The 23,668-nt window shown below is 33.0% G+C and overlaps 2 protein-coding genes across 3 annotated transcripts in view; one reads left to right on the top strand and one right to left on the bottom strand.

Moving 5' to 3' along the window:
* The window catches only part of LOC105346213 (uncharacterized), a 38,976-nt gene extending 27,264 nt beyond the window's left edge, over window positions 1-11,712 (bottom strand). Inside the window, exon 1 of the mRNA XM_066069104.1 lies at window positions 11,652-11,712. Within this exon, the coding sequence (XP_065925176.1) occupies window positions 11,652-11,697 (46 nt within the window). The 5' untranslated portion in view covers window positions 11,698-11,712. The remainder of the gene's footprint in view (window positions 1-11,651) is intronic.
* LOC105319082 (uncharacterized) overlaps window positions 1-19,375 on the top strand; it is a 37,862-nt gene extending 18,487 nt beyond the window's left edge. For both annotated transcript variants that reach the window (XM_066069106.1, XM_066069107.1), the window contains exons 4-9: window positions 15,899-15,971; window positions 16,361-16,446; window positions 17,162-17,209; window positions 17,758-17,890; window positions 18,647-18,746; window positions 18,890-19,375. In XM_066069106.1, coding sequence (XP_065925178.1) covers window positions 15,899-15,971; window positions 16,361-16,446; window positions 17,162-17,209; window positions 17,758-17,890; window positions 18,647-18,746; window positions 18,890-18,964 — 515 coding nt within the window. In that variant the 3' untranslated portion in view covers window positions 18,965-19,375. The remainder of the gene's footprint in view (window positions 1-15,898; window positions 15,972-16,360; window positions 16,447-17,161; window positions 17,210-17,757; window positions 17,891-18,646; window positions 18,747-18,889) is intronic.
* The last annotated feature ends 4,293 nt before the right edge of the window (window positions 19,376-23,668 follow it).

Below are 23,668 nucleotides of genomic sequence, written 5' to 3'. Positions count from 1 at the left end.
GCATATTGTCACGTTATTTAAAAACATGATAACCTGCTTAAGCAATCATCTCATTCTCTGCATCGTGAGCTGTTTCTTAAAAAAATTACTCACTTTTTGTGAGAACTAGTTTGACTGGTCCTGTGTAGATGGAGATGAGAGTCTTGCATTCAGCACGGGAAGACATGACCCATCTGGTCTCAATGTTCTCTTTATCCTTTGTCAAGGTCATCTAAAATGTAAACAAACTGATTTGATTTATAAAAGAATTTTTCTTTCAATATATTATATTGGCTACTGTTATTCAAATACAAAGGAATGAAATTCTTCATTACTGAAACGGGCAAAAGAATACAATTTGCAAGAATTAATTTGAAAGTGTTTATTTTTTGCTTTATTGGAATGTAGTGTAGGTATATAGGTGAATGATGCAGGACACCTTGATTCCATTCAACCAAAATAATTGAAAATAATAATATGATAAAGAGCAATAAGATGATAACTTTCTGCAATCCCTCTCACCAGCACGCACTCCCACAAACACACACACACACATTACCAAGCACTTGAATTTCTCTTCGGCATTTTCTGCTACAATTTCAGCTATTGCAGCATAAGTATAATTTAAACCATCTGGTTTAATTTCCGACCATGATCCCATACAACGGTACCGTTTACCTAGTGGGAAACAATTAATAGTTAGTAGTAAACAGTTAAAAGTTAGTGGGAAACAGTAAGTAGGTAGTGGGAAACAATAAGTAGTTAGTAGGAAACAGTTAGTAGTTAGTGGGAAACAATTAATAGTTAGTTGGAAACAGTAAGTCGTTAGATGGGAACAATTAGTAGTTAGTGGGAAACAATTAGTAGTTTGTGGGAAACAGTTCGTAGCTAGTGGGAAACAGTTAGTAGTTTGTGGAAAACAATTAGTAGTTAGTGGGAAACAGTTAGTAGTTTGTGGAAAACAATTAGAAGTTAGTGGGAAACAGTGAGTAGTTAGTGGGAAACAGTTAGTTGTTAGTAGGAATTAATTGGTAGTTTTAAACAATTAGTAGTTAAAGGGAAACAGTGAGTTGTTAGTAGGAAACAATTGTTAGTGTGAATTAATTAGCAGTGGGAAACAATGAGTTGTTAGTGGGAAACAGTTAGTTGTTAGTGGGAATTTATAAGTAGTGGGAAACAATTAGTAGTAGGAAACAAATTATTGTAAGTTGGAAACAGTTAGTAGTTAGTAGGAAACAGTCAGTAGTTAATGGGAATCAGTAAGTCGTTAGTGGGAAACAATAAGTAGTTGGGAATCAGTTAGTCGTTAGTGGGAAACAATTAGTAGTTTGTGGAAAACAATGAGTAGTTAGTGGGAAACAGTAAGTAGTTAGTGAGAAACAATCAAAAGTTAATGAAAAACAGTTAGTAGTTAGTAGGAAACAGTTAGTCGTTAGTGGGGAAACAGTTACTTGTTAGTTGGAAACGGTTAGTAGTTAGTGGGAAACAGTAGTTAGTGGGAAACAGTAAGCAGTTAGTGGAAAATAGTTAGAAGTTAGTGGGAAACAATTAGAAGTTAATGGGAAACAATAGTAGTTAGTGGGAAACAGTTAGTAGGTAGTGGTAAACAGTTAGTAGTTGGTGGGAAACAATTAGAAGTTAGTGGGAAACAGTTAGAAGTTAGTGGGAAATAGTTAGTAGATAGTGGGAAACAGTAAGTAGTTTGTGGGAAACAGTTCGTAGCTAGTGGGAAACAGTTAGTAGTTTGTGGGAAACAGTTCGTAGCTAGTGGGAAACAGTTAGTAGTTTGTGGAAAACAATTAGTAGTTAGTGGGAAACAGTTAGTAGTTTGTGGAAAACAATTAGAAGTTAGTGGGAAACAGTGAGTAGTTAGTGGGAAACAGTTAGTTGTTAGTAGGAATTAATTGGTAGTTTTAAACAATTAGTAGTTAAAGGGAAACAGTGAGTTGTTAGTAGGAAACAATTGTTAGTGTGAATTAATTAGCATTGGGAAACAATGAGTTGTTAGTGGGAAACAGTTAGTTGTTAGTGGGAATTTATAAGTAGTGGGAAACAATTAGTAGTAGGAAACAAATTATTGTAAGTTGGAAACAGTTAGTAGTTAGTAGGAAACAGTCAGTAGTTAATGGGAATCAGTAAGTCGTTAGTGGGAAACAATAAGTAGTTGGGAATCAGTTAGTCGTTAGTAGGAAACAATTAGTAGTTTGTGGAAAACAGTGAGTAGTTAGTGGGAAACAGTAAGTAGTTAGTGAGAAACAATCAAAAGTTAATGAAAAACAGTTAGTAGTTAGTAGGAAACAGTTAGTCGTTAGTGGGGAAACAGTTACTTGTTAGTTGGAAACGGTTAGTAGTTAGTGGGAAACAGTAGTTAGTGGGAAACAGTAAGCAGTTAGTGGAAAATAGTTAGAAGTTAGTGGGAAACAATTAGAAGTTAATGGGAAACAATAGTAGTTAGTGGGAAACAGTTAGTAGGTAGTGGTAAACAGTTAGTAGTTGGTGGGAAACAATTAGAAGTTAGTGGGAAACAGTTAGAAGTTAGTGGGAAATAGTTAGTAGATAGTGGGAAACAGTTAGTAGTTTGTGGGAAACAGTTCGTAGCTAGTGGGAAACAGTTAGTAGTTTGTGGAAAACAAATAGTAGTTAGTTGGAAATAGTTAGTAGTTAGTGGGAAACAGTAAGTAGTTTGTGGAAAACAATAAGAAGTTAGTGGGAAACAGTGAGTAGTTAGTGGGAAACAGTTAGTTGTTAGTAGGAATTAATTGGTAGTGGTAAACAATTAGTATTTAAAGGGAAACAGTGAGTTGTTAGTGGGAAACAGTTGTTAGTGTGAATTAATTAGCATTGGGAAACAATGAGTTGTTAGTGGGAAACAGTTAGTTGTTAGTGGGAATTTATTAGTAGTGGGAAACAATTAGTAGTAGGAAACAAATTATTGTAAGTTGGAAACAGTTAGTAGTTAGTGGGAAACAGTCAGTAGTTAATGGGAATCAGTAAGTCGTTAGTGGGAAACAATAAGTAGTTCGGAATCAGTTAGTCGTTAGTGGGAAACAATTAGTAGTTAGTGGAAAACAGTGAATAGTTAGTGGGAAACAGTAAGTAGTTAGTGAGAAACAATTAAAAGTTAATGAAAAACAGTTAGTAGTTAGTAGGAAACAGTTAGTCGTTAGTGGGGAAACAGTTACTTGTTAGTTGGAAACGGTTAGTAGTTAGTGTGAAACAGTAGTTAGTGGGAAACGGTAAGCAGTTAGTGGAAAATAGTTAGAAGTTAGTGGGAAACAATTAGAAGTTAATGGGAAACAATAGTAGTTAGTGGGAAACAGTTAGTAGGTAGTGGTAAACAGTTAGTAGTTGGTGGGAAACAATTAGAAGTTAGTGGGAAACAGATAGAAGTTAGTGGGAAATAGTTAGTAGATAGTGGGAAACAGTTAGTAGTTTGTGGGAAACAGTTCGTAGCTAGTGGGAAACAGTTAGTAGTTTGTGGAAAACAATTAGTAGTTAGTTAGAAATAGTAAGTAGTTAGTGGGAAACAGTAAGTAGTTTGTGGAAAACAATTAGAAGTTAGTGGGAAACAGTTAGTTGTTAGTAGGAATTAATTAGTAGTGGGAAACAATTAGTAGTAGGAAACAAATTATTGTAAGTTGGAAACAGTTAGAAGTTAGTGGGAAACAGTCAGTAGTTAATGGTAATCAGTAAGTTGTTAGTAGAAATTAATTAGTAGTGGTAAACAATTAGTAGTTAAAGGGAAACAATGACTTGTTAGTGGGAAACAGTTAGTTGTTAGTGGGAATTTATTAGTAGTGGGAAACAATTAGTAGTAGGAAACAAATTATTGTAAGTTGGAAACAGTTAGTAGTTAGTGGGAAACAGTCAGTAGTTAATGGGAATCAGTAAGTTGTTAGTGGGAAACAATAAGTAGTTGGGAATCAGTTAGTCGTTAGTGGGAAACAATTAGTAGTAAGTGGAAAACAGTGAGTAGTTAGTGGGAAACAGTAAGTAGTTAGTGAGAAACAATTAAAAGTTAATGAAAAACAGTTAGTAGTTAGTAGGAAACAGTTAGTCGTCAGTGGGGAAACAGTTACTTGTTAGTTTGAAACGGTTAGTAGTTAGTGGGAAACAGTAGTTAGTGGGAAACAGTTAGCAGTTAGTGGAAAATAGTTAGAAGTTAGTGGGAAACAATTAGAAGTTAATGGGAAACAATAGTAGTTAGTGGGAAACAGTTAGTAGTTAGTGGTAAACAGTTAGTAGATAGTGGGAAACAGTTAGTAGTTGGTGGGAAACAATTAGAAGTTAGTGGGAAACAGTTAGAAGTTAGTGGGAAATACTAAGTAGATAGTGGGAAACAGTTAGTAGTTAGTGGGAAACAGTTAGTATTTAGTGGGAAACAATTAGTAGTTAAGTAAAAAATTATTGAACTGTGTAGTTAACAAAGAGACTTGAAGTCGTCGTATTTGCAAACCAAACAACAATGAGGTTTACCTCACTACCTATATAACATTTTGTTCCCACAATGAAAAGCCACATTATTTTGCAGTGGTGACATGTATATTGAACTACTGACTTGCATTCCGAGACATGGGTACATCAAGGCACTTCCGATACGTCATGTAAAACACCTCGTTGTCGATATACCTAGATCCGGGGTCTTGGCAGGCTTTGATTTGGCTGTCCGGAGGATTACAAATACCTCCAGAACCAGAGTCCTCCTCATAGGAAAACTGATACGCCCCCTCAAATGTTGTTGCACAGTTGACAGTAATTAAGGATTGTCCTACAGTAAAGATTACTCAATTTACAAGCTACTCGCGTTAATATAGATTTGCCAATGGTAACTATTATCATAGACTTAATTCATGGTTATATTACACAAAGAAGTTATGTAATTGAACTCTTCTCCAAATTGTTAATGGTTTCGCAGACAGGTTACTACAGTGCTGTAATACGTTAATTTATATCTTTATCTGATACAGTTCTATTCTGAAATTTTACATTTATTATTTATAAGGATCCAGGTATGAATCTCAAACAATCATTATTTGCACACTGAATGGAGTACAAAGAGACTTAATGCAACAAAGCAATTGAATTTTCGTTAAAAAGCAAAAATGATATCTTCTCGCAGCAATAATTGAGTTAAATAACTGATCAATTTTTAAACCACGTAAAGTCAAAATTCTTCATTGTCAACAGATAGAGAACGTTATCATCATATGCATGAAAGGCCATGCTATGCATCTTACTTACTGAACATAGTGTAGGAGTGTGTATAGTAGTTAGGGTTCATGGATGAGCAAAAATCAATCGGCGAGTCCATACTTTCTTGTAACGAACTATAACAATTCCCTGCAAAAAGGAAAAGACTTCTAGGAATCATTACGTCACTATGATACTTCAGCCATTCAAAAAATATTAATTTAAACTGTCAACGGTGAGAAAATGTGATGCCCAGAGTGAATGTTTTTTTCTTTCATTATCACCGGTGTGAGATCGGTTTGTACGGTGTAAGACATCAGTGTGAGACTTTGTCTTACACTGTATATTACTACGCCGCCGTAAAATGTAGACTTCGTCTCTCCGTAAGAAAATCATAAACGATGGAATAAGCTAATCGCTTAGTCGTTCTTTAGCTTAATTGACTAGATTTTACATATTTTCATTGAACAAATTCTCGCTTGCTCTCTTCTTGCCTGGCACTATTTGTAGCACGCAGAGGAAGAAACCAAAGGTAAACGTTTGAACATCATAACAGAAAGTTGTCGGGCATCGTTTTAATGCAAAATAATGCGAGAAAATCATCATTCATTTTATACCTGTGTGGGATAGTGAAATCCCACCTCGGGGCCAAGATTCAGGGTCTAGACTCGATAGAGCCTCGTCCGAGACAGTGAATCTTGTCCCCTCGGTAGAATTTTACTATCCCAGACTCGTAACAAACTAACAATGAATGATTCTATTAATCTACCTGGTCAAATAAGATAGATTAAAAATCAAGTAAGGACAAGGATTCGAGATATTAAATAATTTGTGAACAAAAGGCCCATGAGCTACGATGATCATCCTAATACTAAATGTTATTTTGGGTGGGTTTTTTTTTTTACCTTCTCCTTTTTTTCAGTTAGTTGTACAAATGTGAATGAACTTCCGATGTACATAGCTTCAACTTGCACTAAGGGGAAATTTAACGTGGGTTAAAACAGATTCATTTTTTCAGAAGATTTACCTTGTATATATGAATTATAACCCAAATACATTTCAATATCATTTTAACAGGATTTTTTTCATATGTTTGATTTTGCACTCCCACATAGAATTGTTTCTTGAGTCTTTTCCTAAATATTGCTATATGTTATATGAAGTCATTTCTTCTTTTTTTTATGTTTCGTCCTTTATTTGAATTAACGTTAATCCAATTCTTTTCACTTTGTTAATATTTTTGCTTTTTTTTGTATTTTGGCAGTGAATTTATTCAACTCTTCTATGCAGTAACTCTGGTAAACCGGAAGTAAAACAGCGTTTGGACCTGAGCACAAATCATCAACCAACACAAGACTTACAATACTTGAAAATAATCGATAAATTCGATGCAACATAATTATGAAAAATTATTTAGAAATACCTTAAATTAGTCAGCTTTTATTTGTTTGAAAACCCGATAATTACTATCAGTAAAGAAATCTGCGGAATTACATATCGTTGATCTTAGGTAGATATTGTAAATGAATAAACTGCCCTACCGTCATTACTCAGTACTTTGATTTCTTTTGTATCTTTTTGTTTCACTTACTAAGCTGTTGGTGAGTGAGTGAAGTTTATATGTGTATGACAGTGTTCTGGATATTACTTCAATTATGTTTTTTTTTTTAAATCGGTGTCTTTCAGATAAAAATAAAACCAATAAATCATACACAAACAAAAAATTAAAAAAATCCTTCAATCTCATTCACCTTTGAATAGGAATGGACCTATAAGGCTACATCATGTGATTGAATGTTTTCCGGCAATTACATTTTCATCTTTATATATAGCCCATCTGTTTTTTGGGAAAACATTTAAACTAAATTCATCCAGAATAATTTAATTGTCACCATCATTCAAAACCTGAATGTCATACTTCAACTAATTTAGAATGATATATGTTTATAATAATTTAGAATATTTTTTTTTTTATAAAATTCATGTTTAAAACAAATGTAACAATAACACAGTATTCATTTATTGAAAAATAAATACCTTTTCTGTACTTCAGAATGTTGGGAGTTCTCCACATGACTTCGACACACATGTAGCAAGTGTTCAAATTACCTTTTTTACTGTCAGAAAGAATAATCGCATGTTACAATGAAATGATTACAGAACTCCATTGGTCCCTCATCTTTTATAATGCTCATTAGTTAACGACTTACGCAACTCTCTTCTAGAAACCACTATAGGCTCCGTAAATTTTAATGACAGTGATTTATTTAAAACATCATTCTGTAACTTTCCCCGACAATGTGCACAATTCATACTTAAAGCTTTCAGGATAAGACAAACCAAACTTTCAAGCTGACTTTTATATTCGTATTTAAATTTAAAACAGTGACATATAGGTCCGATGGGTCGGGTGTGACAATATATATATATATATATTTACATTATCCAGTGTCTTTGCCTGTGATAACACTACGTATCCATTTTGTACTATATAACTCATAATACAAACGACGCCAAATCGAGGCGCCAGCGGGGTTTGTTTATTTATATTTAAATATTTAATCGTACGATGGCCTAAGATTATATAAATATAAGTAATAAGGAATCATTCTTTGAATATTATGAGGTGATAATTTCGGTCGGGGCGTGATCAAATCTATCATAAAGCCCTTCGGGCTTTATTGGATTTGATCACGCCCCGACCAAAATTATCACCTCATAATACTCAAAGAATGATTCCTTATTCCTTATATATGTTATATTTCAATATATGTGTATATGTTCAATTGAAACACAGTCACTATAATAAATGATTTACTTACATAGAAGGAAATCAGACAAAATACAATGTCTAATTTAGCATTAAATTTGTAAGCATTAGTCAGTTTTTTTTTTACACGGTTCTTTCAAAATGTCTACATTGTACAGGATACTTATGACTGGGTATCAACATTTTCGTATTAGAGGTTTTTTAGTAGCTGTGGAACATTTAATTATGCTTCTTTTAGATCTGATTAAAAAAAGTAACTTTTAGTCTCTATGTGTTGGCATAGCACCAGCTAGTCATATGTTTGCAATGACAATGACAATGAACTTTATTCTCAGTAAACTGTGTGTACAGTGTAGAGAAAATATATACAAATTACATTGTGAAGAAGGATTAGTACATTAACCAAGAGAGCTGTGATAAATTACTTGCTTTAATACACGTAATTAAAAAAACCCGAATAAACATGAATTGGCCACGCCACTTTGGAGCAAAAAATCCGACAACCCCCCCCCCCTTTCCTCCCATAATATCTTGAAATATTTGGATTTTTAGCTAAAATAATTGAGTTTTACAGTGAATACTTATATAATTTTATCCATAGCTATATGAAGCGGATCCGCGATGGAGTTTGATTTAACCTTTTACCTTATTTTTAATCTTACTTATTTTATAACTTGACGATTAGACGGACTTCTTAAATAAAACTACAGATTAGATTTCATATTAGGCCTAATATCTTCTACTCGCGGTTCTAAAACTTTGATGCAGGGTAACATAACTACTGGTTTTTAGACTAAATTATCAGGTAAAGAGGTCATGGTTCTCACCTTTTGACCATTAGCATGGTAGCACTGTTTCCTTGAGAGGATATATCTTCACAATTTACTTCGCTGCCGTCTTCATTGATGTCCTATTTGTCTGCGGTCACTAGAAAGGTCATCCCAGGAACGTACCTCTGATTGAACCATTCACCGTGGAATCTTTTAGGAATCGTGCATCTTCCAAACACTGTATAAAAACGACATTAATTCCATTTCTATCCCTTTTTAATGTGCAGTATACTGTTTGAATGATTTGTATTAACTGTACCCATGTAAGAATTTTTTTCTAGTTTAGTTTTTACTGTGAGGAGAAAGTTGATACTTTTTAATTAGACTTTGTTTTTATTCTTTAACATTTCTTCGTTGTGTGTCATTTCTAGATCGATCTACTTGTGCAGTGAACAACAGAAAGCAAGAAGGTGACGGGAAATGTTATGGATTAATTTTCAATGTACAACTTTTTAAATTGTTCTAGCAGTGAATATAGTAAATATTATTAAAGAAAGATCCTTAGGTACATGTAGGTGTTGTATAAAAAGTAAATGAATTTTTTTTTACTCTTTTGGGCTATGGAAGTAGCGATTGGTGCAAAATAATATTTGATTTTACCTTTCGATATGTGTATGTTTTTTGTTTTGTTTTTGTTTTTGTTTTTTTTTTTTTTTGGGGGGGGGGGGGTGTCCACTGACATCGTGTATTTTTTAGATTAACAAGGATGAGAGGGAACCATTGTGGCAACGCACTTTAAAAATTTACGCACTTTGAAATTTTTTTTTAAAGTGCGTTAAATTTTAGACAAAATCAACACACTTTGAAATTTTGTTTAAAAGTGCGTTTAATTTGGGACCAAGTCAACGCACTTTACAAAGTTTTTTTCAAAGTGCGTACATCAACCATATAAACGCACTTTGAAAAAAATTTTCAAAGTGCGTTGACTTGGCCCCAAATTTAACGCTTTTAAATTTTTTTTCCAAAGTGCGTTGTAACAAACCACGTATTCTAAATAAAGAGTTACATGTATAAGGATTGCCAAATACTTGATGTCGGTTTTAAGGTCAGAAACATAGTTTGTATCGCACCATTAAGTATCCTATTCATTGACAACGATTTGATGAGCTTCATCAGTAAATTACCTTCAATATGTTGTACCGTACGATGTTTACCGGCAATTACAATTTTATCTTATCGCCCATCTGTTTTCTGGGAAAACGTTTAAACTAAATTCATCCAGAATAATTTAATCGTCATCATTATTCAAAACCTAACCATTGTCAAAAGGTTAGATATTCATTTTATAGGAAATACATGACCATCCATTAAAACAACTGTCAAACTGGCAAAGACAATTCATTGCTTTTCACAATTTATGCTCATCGTAAATATTATTGTATTAGTTTGCATTTGTCAAGGCATCTTACTTGTGAGAAGCTGTGCGGATTAGAAAACCTTCGCGAAGATGTTATCAAGGTCACATCGGCTTTTTGACGCGTCTGTCAAGTATCAATTTTAGCAACGAAAACATAACTTGAGCTGAATCATTCCTCCTCTTCTTCATATAGTCATCTCCTACTTATGGTGTTCCGAGGGGCCACTTCGACCATCGCACTTTCGCCTATAGGGCGAAGATGCAAAAGTGCGAAGTTGCGAAGGCGAAAGTGCAAAGGTGCGACGGTGAAGAAGCGAAAGTGGGATGATGCAACGGTGAAGCGCGAAGATGCGAAGTGCAATGTTGCGAAGGCGAAGAAGCAATACAACTATCGCTCCTTCGCCTTCGCAAATTCGCACTCTCGCCTTTGCATCTTCGCGCTTTCGCCTTCGCCTTTTTTTAATTGTAAAGCTTATAATCGTTTAAATACAATTTTAGCTGTATATAATGACATCTGAGGCAGAAGACAAACTGGAAAGGGGGAAGGGGGTTCCGAGGCTTACTTTGGAAATTTTATTATATAAAATTAAATTTTCCATGGGGGAGTGGGATCCGGACCCCCTCTCCCCATTTACTGTATGAAATTATATTAATAATGAATTTTTCCGGGGGAAGGGGGGTATGCTCCTTTGCCTTCGCACTTTCGCCATCGCATCTTCGCGCTTCGCCGGTCGCATCTTTGCACTTTCGCTCCTTCGCCTTCGCAACTTTGCGCTCTCGCATTTTCGCCCTAAAGGCGAAAGTGCGAAGGTCGAAGTGGTCCCATCGGAACACAATAATAATAAACAGCCTACAAAGAGTTCGGAACAATCACTGGAAATATCAAACTTTTAAATCTCCTAGTTTGCTTCTTCACCCATGCTGGCCCCAAGTCGAATGATTATGTTTTAAACTGTTAGAGAGATTTTTGCTGAAATTTAATGGTTAAAAAATCAGTTTAATGTAATCTTGCCTCGTAGTTACCAAGACACAAAGTGTTGGATTTTAAAAACTTGTTTTAGTCATGGCAATGAGACACGTTCGAAGCAAGTGAATGAAATACGTTTTATGTCGACATATTCAGACAACATATATACGTCGCACGTAAATGAAGCAAAGTGAGCTGCTTTTAATAGATTTTTATTTTGCTGCAAATTATTGTGTCAATGTCGCATGGTACTAAATTCTTCGTGATGAATAAGATTAAGATGAATCATTGAGTTTTATAAGAACGATTTATCTAGTGAAAAATGTATAGCAAACTGTTTTCTACCGTGAGAATATAATATCATTTCGCTTTAATCCACCCCAATGAATTGCGTTACCAACAAATATATGACAAACAGAAGTTTATAAACAATCATCTTTTAAGTCATTTTTAAAAGTCGTAAATTCAAGTTCCCGGTAAAAATTTCCGACATGAAAATTACAGCTTATACTACTTTGATATTTAAACAATGAATTTAACACTTCAAATAAAACTTACCTATTGCTGGCAGGGACAGCAGAAACAGAGCAGGAGTGGTTTGCATCTTTGATACTTTTCTCCCTGTAAAGGTCCAAACACCGTCTACAGCTTGCTGAAGGGTTGCGTTAATCTGAGCAACTAACTGCATGCACTGGCTAAGCTATTGCCTATATTCAAACGTTTGTGCTTAATTATAGAAATTGATGCATCAAAATATGCATTAGTTTTTATTCGAATGGAAAATTTTCATAGCATCGTTTCTGCGCATTACTTTTGCATGGTTCAACACTCACTGTAATACGGTATGTTCAAGTCAAGCTGAATTTAAACTCAACAAACGATTGTAACATGAGAAACATGTATGTGATGCTAAATAGATACTTTTTAGAGGTACTGTGTAATTTAAGACACTGTACACCATGCATGTTAGTTATGAGAATAAATTCCTTGTCAAGTAAATCAACTCATTTATTTTATCAACATGAATTCAAAACATTTAAAGTACAATGATAGGTGTATTTTTCGACAAAGAAAGTGGGCGCTTAAGACTTACATTCGGCAGGAATCTGGGCGCACAAGGAGAGTGAAAATTTCATCAATTTATTTTGAATATTTTTCGAATTATAACCGTTATTTGGTTTCTGTTGGATGTGAAATGAGTGGAAAAATATTTGAAATGCAAAAGGTTTTATCAAAATATGGGTCTAAATATAGCAACACGATGCAATTCATGCAAAATCCTACTTATTTACATGTACAACTGTTTTTAAATGATTTTGTTGTCTCTGGGTCTTCTCTCCACAAATTTTAAACGTGTAAAGATAAAATATTTCAACATTAAAAATGTCGCTTTTTAAAAAAAGATGGAGAGATGACCCAGAGATGACTAATTATGTACTTTTTCAAATTATTTTTTGAAGGATAAAAAACAAAGTCCATTGAAATGACAATGTTGTTTCAAACAGTACTTTATAAATACAGCATATATTGAAAAGTCTCGCATGGCTCACTGGTTTCGTTCTGGATTAGTGAATACAACCATTTAGTGTTTTGGGTTCAAATCCATCTAGTGGTTTTTTTGTTTGTTTTTGTTGTTGTTTTTTTTAAAAGATTAAACTTTTTTGTTTTAAATGTTTGTTATTATACCATGATGTTGAATTATATTATACCGGTATATTTTAATTTGTTGTTATTGATTTCTAGATCTGCTGTTTGAACACTATTTTCTTTTTTTATTACTAGTTTTTTTTTTAGGATATACACAATATAACTTCATTAAAATATGTTTGCATTAACATCGGTTTTCCTCTTATTGCCATTTTTTGAAAGCTTGTGAGTTTTTAATAACCGGAATAGCCATGTGCTTCGACTCTCAACATAATATATTTTTGTTGAAACCTGTACATAGCCTTTCGAGGTTATAGACATTTTTAAATCCCAATTGATTCGTGTCGAGGATTCCTGCAAACTTACAATCTTGTGCGCGCACTTTCTTTTATAACTTCGTCCTTGTATTTAGAAGCGTGTTTAAGAGCTGGTCCTTTGGGGAAAAAGTTTGCTTTTACTGACAGATGACTTTTTCCGCGTTTAACAGCTAACATAGAAACATCGTTTATTGTTCAGTGTAAATCATGTTGAGTTTCTGGGCTCGCATTCACCAAAATTAAAGTGCATAGATTTGAGGTCATCATGCTGACTCGATTCACATTAGTTCCTACATGATATTGATTACTTTTAATTAAAATCAAACATTCTTCGCTGATGCTGTTTTAAAATGATAAACATAACAAAGACCATTTCGAATTTATTTTTAAAAAGCAAATATAGGCTCAGTGCACAACTCTGCAATTCATTTATGCTCGAGTAAAACGGTACAAAATCAATGTGAATCTATTATTTCACAGGTTTTAAAAATATTGTATTCAATTTTTAATTAGAAGTTTAACAAGGGTCTCTAATTACTGGCACATACTAGTAGTCTCCCAAGGCATCTCAGCAGGGTCAGGCGATAGTTCTCGAGTTGTGTTGAGTGATCGTTATATTTTTATGTATTGACTAACCATTCCAGTCATTAATCCTGGTACCATCCCAGAGTCAAAAAGATTCTAATACCAAAGGTAAGGCGGTGGAGATTAATGTAGCGCATTTGGAAAATTAAGGATAGATATTTGTAGTTCGTTAACATTTAGCGATTCTTGTGAATGCATAATTTGCATTAAAAATTGTTATATCGATAAAAGAGAGAAGTAATGATTAAAAAATCATAGACTAATGAAATAGCAATTTCCCCAATAATTCCCTGTTGCATACCAACCGGGTGATCTCGAGTTGTCAAAATTATATACTAGTAGTAATTAATCTTCATTACATTTGAAAGTTGACAGAATATGCAGTATTTCTACTCTATTCGTGTCAGTAGGTCCAATGAAAATAATAAAGCTACAGCTGAACCTAAATTATATATGGTTTATTCCTGCAACTTGTCATGTTTCTTAATAAATTGAGTTTAGATTAGTAGATATATAAGTCAGTTTCAAGATAAGATGTCTCAATGATTTTGATCTACGAATAATTGGTAATTGAAATGTTGATTACTGAATAAAAATCAACATTTCAATGACAAACATCAATATATGTACCGTTGCGGAGACAGTTCTCAATTATCAGCCCAGAGAGAGAGAGAGAGAGAGAGAGAGAGAGAGAGAGAGAGAGAGAGAGATGTTTAAATATACAGAATAATGTTTTCCTTTTATATTTAGTTGATAATTAACACCAGAGAGGTTTTCCGCATGTATGCTGCAGGGTCTGAAGAAAACTGATGTCTTTAAAAATATTTTGACCGGGGACAGAATTTCAATTTATTCATCCGTAAAGTTTTGAATATTATATATTCCATAACCTGATATCCGGAAGTGTATGTTTAAGCGAACAAAATTGTCTGTGTTTTCATCGACTATATAATTCATTAGTATTTTCGATCCCGAATGAACTATATTATAAACCAAAAAAAAAAAAATAAATAAATAAAAATGGTATACTATGGAAAGCTGTAGGGTGTCCTCACATAATTATTATAGTATACATATACTTGGAAAAAAATTACAACAATACATGTAGAATATAATTAGGATTTTTTTCAGCCTCATCACTTTAACACTCTCTCTCTCTCTCTCTCTCTCTCTCTCTCTCTCTCTCTCTCTCTCTCTCTCTCTCTCTCTCTCTCTCTCTCTCTCTCTCTCTCTTAGAGATTGATCAAGAGAGACTTATAAATATATAATGGACGATGTATTTTTGCACAGTACCGGTACTTCTTTTTTTTTTTATTTTTTTTTTTTTAGCATTATTCAAGTTACAAAAGTTCTGATAGTTACATTTTTCATTAATATGTTGATTGTCGTGTTGTTAATTTTGTATATACTGTCATCAGGTTAATTCAAAATTCACAATGTGACATTATTGTCAGAGAAAACAGACATAACAAAAAGATATTTGTATTTTGATGACTAAACATTATATGCATGCCAATCTAATAAAAATCAGATCTTTGATCCGCTCCAACAAATTCGATGCCGATCTGATTTTAATCAGATAGAATACATTATATACCGTTCTCTATCGAGGGAAACAATAGCTAAATTGGATACAAACGCAAATGAAACTAATAGAACATACATTATATTAATTTTGCAAGGGTTTGTCTTTTTTCATCTTTTTTTTTTTTGGGGGGGGGGGTTGGTGGTATCAGTTTTTATGCTACATTTATTCGTTAGGAATTCGTTAGGAGTAGCTGAGCAAAACCGACTCAGCATTTTCAATAAAGATCAGACCATTTCCAGTTTAGGTCTAATATTAACGACCCATGATGAACATGGATGAAGTTCTGCAAAATAAGAAATTCAAACCATACGATACCTCTGTTTGTTATCAGAATTGATGAATCTTGATAGCACGATTTGAAAATTAGAAATGCCTAACTTTTCCATTATAGGCCTTAAAAATGGGAAATAAAATGTGACACAGAGAGCTGAAAACGTTAAGAGAGGCTCTTTTCTTTAAAAAAAAAATAAGAAACGTCTTATTTAGCGTCCTTTTTTCTGTCTTCTTATGAGATAGCTATGTTCCCAGGTTAAATATCCTCTGTTTAAAGAGCTTTTGTTTCTATGTAGTATTATATAGTGATAAAAATGATGAATCAAAAATTAATATCTCAAAGCCCGAAAGTCTTTCGACATAATTCAATCGGGCTCGGATTTTTTTTCTTATAGGCGATAACAATAGAGGTGATAGATGCTCGGTGATAGATTCATGTAAACTTGAAAACGTAAACAAATCAAATAGGTAAGTAGGTATAAGTCTGTTATATCTATGCATATTTGCTTGAACCGTATACTGCAATTTAGAAGCATAAAGGCCATATCTTTAGTTCTATCTCTCACTTCAAAACCAAAACAAAGAATGTGATGATGCGATGAAAGATATATTTTTTAATTGGATTGATTAAGCAATTATAGTCTTGCTTCTTCTTTTTTTATATTAAATGAGTTGCCACATTTTAAGAAACAAAACCTCACGTGCGATATCCCGATAAGATTGTTTGCAAACAGCAAAGTCTGGATTGTAGGGCCATTAACGCAGGATGTTTCCTGTCTACAAGCAGTTTTAAATCTTACATCTGTCTGAGTTATCAATATTGATTAATAGTCGTCTACTTTTTTTTTGTTTCTAAGAAACCAGCGTAAAGCGACTAGCTGGTGTATCACCGAAGGCTCTACTTCATGTCACAGTATTAGTAGAATCAGAGGCGCACACATAGGTAACGTTAATTTGTACATTTCTTTTTCATGCACACATAAGTGTACAAACTGCTTTTAATAATAGTCATGAGTTGGATACAGTTGTCATTCCATGCAGGTTTCTATATCTAAATTTTAATGCAAACGTTTACCAGTTAACCTAAAGGGTGAAAAACTTAATTGGCAAGTTAATACATTTTACTGACGGAATTTTCAAGACTTTTAAAACATTTTATACAGTGTGTGGTCTGAGTTTGATCACAATTAACTATATTAATACCAAATTTTGCTTTTATAAATCAGCATGGCATGTTTTCTGTTAAATTTTAGCACACACACATTAATTAAGCTGATTAAGATTGTTGCATTATCATGCTATTTTCCTTCCTTTTTTAATGAACATTAAAACATTGAGTTAATAAGCACTTGCAGTTTGACATTCTTAAAATTAATTTAACCAGGCATCAACTGACAGGAACACGGACATGCGCACTATCAGTTTTCTGTATTGCCGTGATTCAAATCTAATTGTTGATCAAACTATCCCAAATTGAGTGGCTGATATGATGGTTTGACTTTTAATATGACAGTATGAACCTGTCATTATATTTGAGTTGAATCACCATTTTATTCATTGAATATGAAAGACACTTACCGGTACTTGTCTGTAATTTAAGATTTCATTTATGGTAAGTTTTTAATGCAAAATTTTAAATGTTTTGATGTCTTTTCCAGTTAAAGAAAATATGGCAGGGGATGAGACTCCAATGACAGAATTGCTTGGTAAGATAACAACTTTAAAATCAACTTCATTATCAGACTGTAGATAGATCAATTTATTTTGTTGTACATTAAAATTTACATAGATTGCATGCAAAGTTTTGCATGTTAAAGCTGTTAAAGTGGTGTTAATTACAACTTGAAGATCATTAATTAACATTCTTTGATGTAGCTTAGATAAAGCATTTTGGTGTTTGGTTTCAAATTAATTGTTAAGACTGTGCATAATTTTGTTCATGGTATTTATTGAGAAAAGCAGGGAGTTGGGCATCATCATTTTAGTTTGTTGGATTTTGATCTGACAAAAAATTTAGCATTTGCCTTTTGGTCTTCATCCAAAAAATGTGTGTCCTTTAATTGTTTTTTTGACCTGTCAAAATAAAAACTGATATATGAGTTATTGCCCCTGGGAATAATTTTTTTTAATATGATGCATGTGGAACTTGTAAGGTATATTACTGTGATTTTCTATAAAGATATTCTCAAAATTTGGAAATGACCGCTCTCACTGGCATGAGTAGAATATTAATTTGTAAACTGCTCCTTTTCAGCGGATGTTGGGAGAGAAAATGATGATACTGCTGAAGTGATACTTTCAAAGACAGAAATGCAGAAAAAGCAAAGTCTGAAGGGGATCAAGTTTTCAGATTTTCAGGAAACCATAGAGAAGATAAATGATGCAGAGTAAGCTCATTAAGCTCATTATTGTGTGGTGTAACATTAAAGTTGTGTGTGTGTTGGGGGAGGGGGGGGGGGGGGGGGGGGTTGAGGACATTTCTAAAAAGAAATATGAGATAATTCAGAGTTTCAGAGTCTTCCAGGCATTAATAGTATATATAAAAGTTAACATTGTTTGTGATTAGATGATTTAGAGTTGTACAGTTATTGCACTATGTTAAAGGGACTTGGACACGATTTGAGATCAAAAATTTTATTTTCATTTTTTATGTATAAAATGGTTTACTGGTGCATTTTATATGATTGACCAAAATATTAAATGTTAAAGTCAAGTTACAATCGAGATACAGAGGTAAGAATTGATTGTTATGTAAACAAAGCTCGAGTCTTATAGTTGTTGACAAAAAATGTATTGTAGAGAATTGCAATTTCTTAGACAAAATGACATGTAAAAAACAATTTAAACTAATTCAATATCTTCATAAATACTATTATCAAAAAAAGAAAGATACATTTTATCAAAACTTGCACCAATACAACACATATGTAAAAATGGCAATATTTGATCTTTGTTTACAAAACAAAGAATTATGAATTATGTATTGTGCTTATAACTTGATATTTGACTTTCAAATTTTGACATAGCATTATAAACTTCTATATTTATCATCATAAACATTGAAAATGGAAAAATAAAATTTAAAAATTTTAAGTCAAATCGTGTCTAAGTCCCTTTAAAGTTGACCTTGTTTGTGATTTCAGGTATCTAGGCATCAGAATAACCATTAATGAAGAATTATATGGTTATGACATTCCAATTCCAGGGGGAGCAAAAATCAAACCAGAGCAAACAAAAGTTAAAGTAAGTACACAGTAATTAAAGAGATAAGACAGATGAACAGTTTCCATAGTAAACTATTGCACTGAATGCATGTTCATATATATGTTTTTTCATCACATACCGTAATCAATGAAATGATGTTTTTTTTTCTTGTTTATTTCTAGGCAGAGAAAGACACAATCAAAGTGCAAATCTCCAAAGAAACTAAGTTTAACCTGAAGTCTTACATGATGCATTAGGACTAAACAGTCAGGAAGACTTAAATCTGGTCCCAATTTTGAATTTTTTCTCAGTGAAATACTACATGTATTATATCTTCTTTAAAATTCAGAATTTTTTAAACAATGAATACATAGTTTACAATTTTATTTAAACTCTTCAAATCATAATCAAAATACTGGTACTTCTATTAGACCTTCATCTCTTTGTAGATCTTTTTACACCTTGCTTTATATCAGTACAGTAAATTGAAATAATTTTTGTTATTTATTTTTTTCTCTATTTTAAAAATGTACCCAATTTTTGTGTGTGTTTATGTGCATTATTTAATTTTTTTTTTATTAACACCTCATTTTTTAATTACATATAGCCTTATTGCAATAATTTGATTGTGGATATGTTTTCAAAAAATAAATTATCAAATTAACATTTCTTAATTTTTTTATTTAAACAAGAGGTCCAGGGGCCACATCGCTCACCTAAACAACAATAGCATTTTAACAGCTAAGGCTAAACAAATTAAAGTAATCTGCTGATTTCTATCCACATATTTTTATGGTAAATATCAAGCCCCTTTGTTGTTGTATCTTTGTATCTGCAAGAAGATTTTTCTCTTTTTGTACATACCCCCCCCCCCCCCCACCTTGTGGTCCCACTTCTTCAAAGAAATCATGGTTTGATCAAACTTTAATCTGCACAACCTGTGCTTTAACACAAGTTACTGCTTTTTGGACTGAATACTTTTCCAGAAAAAAACAATATATGATAAGAGTTAAATTTGGCCCCCATAATTCGCCATTTTTTAAGTGTTACGGGTACAATAAAATGTTAACTAATTTTTTAGAAGAGTTGATATAAAATATATTTTTCATCTATTTACTTGATTTATTTGCACCCACTGGCAGTATATGACCAAAAATTGACATTTTTAGCTCACCGAGATGAAGTCAGGGGGAGCTTATGCTATACCCTCGGCGTCGGCGTCCGGACCTGGTTAAAGTTTTTGTTGCAGGTCCTTTATCTAAGCTATTACTTGTCCTATCTTCACCAAACTTGCATGGATGATGCATCTGGACCTACTTATGGACTTGAAAGACTGGGATGCTGAATCTGAGTTCTAAATTTCAGATGCTGGAGGAGGTTAAGGTTGTTGGACCAGGTTAAAGTTTTTGTTGCAGGTGCCCTTTGATAGCAATATCTAAGTTACTGCAGGTCCGTACTTCACCAAACTTGCATGGATGATGTATCTTATGATACTGATGCACCAGACAGGCTTGAGTGCTGAATCTGAGCTATAGGTTTCGGATGCTGGAGGAGGTTAAGGTTTTTGGAGCAGGTTAAAGTTTTTGTTGCAGGTGCCCTTTGATAGCAATATCTACCATAAGTTACTGCTGGTCCGTACTTCACCTAACTGGCATTGATGGTGTGTCTTATGATACTGATGCACCAGGCAGGCTTGGGTGCTGAATCTGAGCTTTAGGTTACAGATGCTGAAGGAGGTTAAGGTTTTTAAAGCTGGTTAAAGTTTTTGTTGCAGGTGCCCTTTGATGATTATATCTTAGTTACTACTTGTCCTAACTTCACCAAACTTCCATGGATGGTGCATCTAATGATACTGATGCACCAGACAGGCTTGAATGCTGAATCTGAGCCAAAGGTTTCGGATGCTGGAGGAGGTTAAGGTTTTTAGAGCTGGTCAAATTTGCCCTCTGATGATTATATCTTAGTTATTACTTGTCCTAACTACACCAGACTTCCATGGATGGTGTGTCTTGTGATACTGATGCACCTGACGGGCTTGAATGCTGAGTCTGAGCCATAGGTTTCAGATGCTGGATATGCTTAAGTTTTTTGGATTAGGTCACATGTTTAATAGATAATAGTACTATTTCAAACTTGCATAGTTGATTAAACTGTAATATGAATGAATCACAGAGGAAGCTTCAGATGCAGAGCTTGATCTCCATTATCAAGGATGCTAAAAAATATATCTTAGTTATTACAGGTCCTTACTTCACCAAACTTGAATGGATGGTGTGCCTTATGATACAGATGCACCTGACAGGCATGGATGTTGAATCTGAGCAATAGGTTGCGGATGCTGGAGCAGGTTAAGGTTTTTAATTGCTAGTGCCCTCTGATGATGATATCTTAGTTATTACTGGTCTGAACTTCACCAAACTTGGAGATGCGTCTTATGTATACTGATGCACCTGACAGGCTTGAATGCTGAATCTGAGCCATAGGTTTCGGATGCTGGATGAGGTTTAGTTTTTTTGGAACAGGTCACATGTTTTATAGATGATATCTTGCATATTTGATTTTACTATATTATAAATGAAACGCAGGGGTTGCTTCAGATGCAGAGCCTGATCTCCATTATCAAGGATGCTAAAGAAATATCCTACCTCATTCAAACCTCAATAGATAGATGTGTTTGTTGATAAATGATATAACATGATTCCTATGATATAGTATTGTATGGTATGAAACAATATTGTTTAATATGATACAATATAATATCATATGTAATATTATTAAAAGTTATATGATACGATATGATATTGTATCAACTTTTTTGATATTTTATGTTATGATATTGTAACATGATATCGTTATGTATAGTATTGTATATTATGATACAATATTGTATAATATTATATTTTATTATTAATTTATTATTTTATCACATGATACTATTACATAAGATATTGCAAAATATATAATAGTGTATCCTATGGTACAATATTGTATATTCTATAATATTGTATCATACGGCATTGTATAATATGATATTAGTTTCTGTAAAATAGAATTATATCACATTAATTTGTATAATATGATGAAATATTATATAATATCGTATCATATGATATTGTATAATATGATATTGGTTTATAATATGATATATCATCACATCACATGAAATTGTATTGTATGATATTGTAAAATATATTATTGTATCAAATGATACAATATGTATAATATAATGTTGTATTATATATTTTACTTTATCACATAATATTGTATCATTTGATATGATACAATGGTGTATCAAATTATATTGTATCATATGATACAATATCATATTATGTTTCAAAAATGATACAGTATCATACAATATCATACTTTATTTTACAATATAATATCAATATGTTTCAATGTTATGATGTATTATGTAATATGATATTGTAATATAATACTATATTGTTTTTTATATTATGATATTGTATTATGTGATCAAATACAATAACGTATAACACAATACAATATCATATCATATGTTACAATATCATATCTCATCATTGTTTATTATGGTCTTTTATTGTATTATATGATATATGTTGTAAATATGATAGGATGCAATTTTTAATTTTATATTATTGTATTGATTAACATATGAACATATGATTATCATACAATTTTTTAACAGATGATATACGATATTGTGTCAAAACAGAATCCATGAATATCCAAGATCATAAAGTATGATTTTCATTTAATAGGATAAAGGTGGTCTCATAAAGGTGAAGTCTCATAAGGGTGATGTCTCGTCTCGGTGAGCTTTGTAATCTGTGATTACCTATGTTTCTTATCTATTTACGAATGGGAAATATAGAGCACATGCTTGAACAAGGAAATTTTTTTTGTCACTTATTAGTCTTGGCTAGATACATCTCTGATCAAAATATTTTATTTGTTCAAGAATGCGCTCTATGTTTTCGAAAGGAAAAACTGCTTGAAAACAAGCTGTTTTACGCTAAAAATGCAAAAATGGCAGGAAAAGGTTGTCTTTACAACGTCATATTTCTAAATTGTGGGCACTTGAACCAAAATGAATATTATGTATACACATCACATACATATCTGTACAAAGAAAACAAAGAATGATAGTAAAATGATGATGTTCATTTTAGGGGGCCATTTTAGGCCCTTATCATATATAGTCCTTTGAAAGATTTTTTTCTATATCTTCCAACGAAAGAAATTTGACCCACTCGGCCCTTCCAATGTGGCCCCACCCTAGTCCCGGAATCATGATTTGAAAAAACTTGAATCTACACTATCTGAGGATGCTTCCACACAAGTTTTTCTGGCCGAATGATTTTTAAAAAGAAGACTTTTAAAGATTTTTTCTACCGGTATATATTCCTTTGTAAAAATTCACTCCCCCCATTGTGGGCACAACCTACCCCCGAGGACCATGATTTAAACAAACTTGAATCTACACTATCTGAGGTTGCTTCGACTCAAATATGGGCTTAATTTTTGGCCAAATAGTTTTTGAGAAAAAGATTTTCTCTATATATTCCTATGTAAAAATTCATCCCCTAATTTTGGCCCTGCCCTACCCCAGGGGACCATGATTGACACAAATTTCAATCTACACTATCTGAGGATGTTTCCACACAAGTTTAGGCTTTTCTGGACATAGAGTCTTTAAGAAGAAGATTTTTAAAAGGTTTTCTCTATATATTCCAATGTAAAAATTCGCCCCCCCCCCCCCTATTGTGGCCCTACCCAACCCCCCGTGGACCATGATTCGAACAAACATGAATCTATACTACCTGAGAATGCTTCCACACAAGTTTAAGCTTTTAGGCGTAATAGTTTTTAAGAAGATTTTTAAAGATTTTCTCTATATATTCCAATGTAAAAGTCCATCCTCCCATTGTGGCTCATCCTACCCCTGGGGACCATGATTTGAACAAACTTGAATCTAC

The sequence above is a fragment of the Magallana gigas genome, chromosome 8, assembly GCF_963853765.1.
Source record: "Magallana gigas chromosome 8, xbMagGiga1.1, whole genome shotgun sequence".
Classification (NCBI taxonomy): Eukaryota; Metazoa; Mollusca; class Bivalvia; order Ostreida; family Ostreidae; genus Magallana; species Magallana gigas.
The sequence above is the reverse complement of the archived record's forward strand: the minus strand, read 5'-3'. Positions and strand labels throughout refer to the sequence as shown.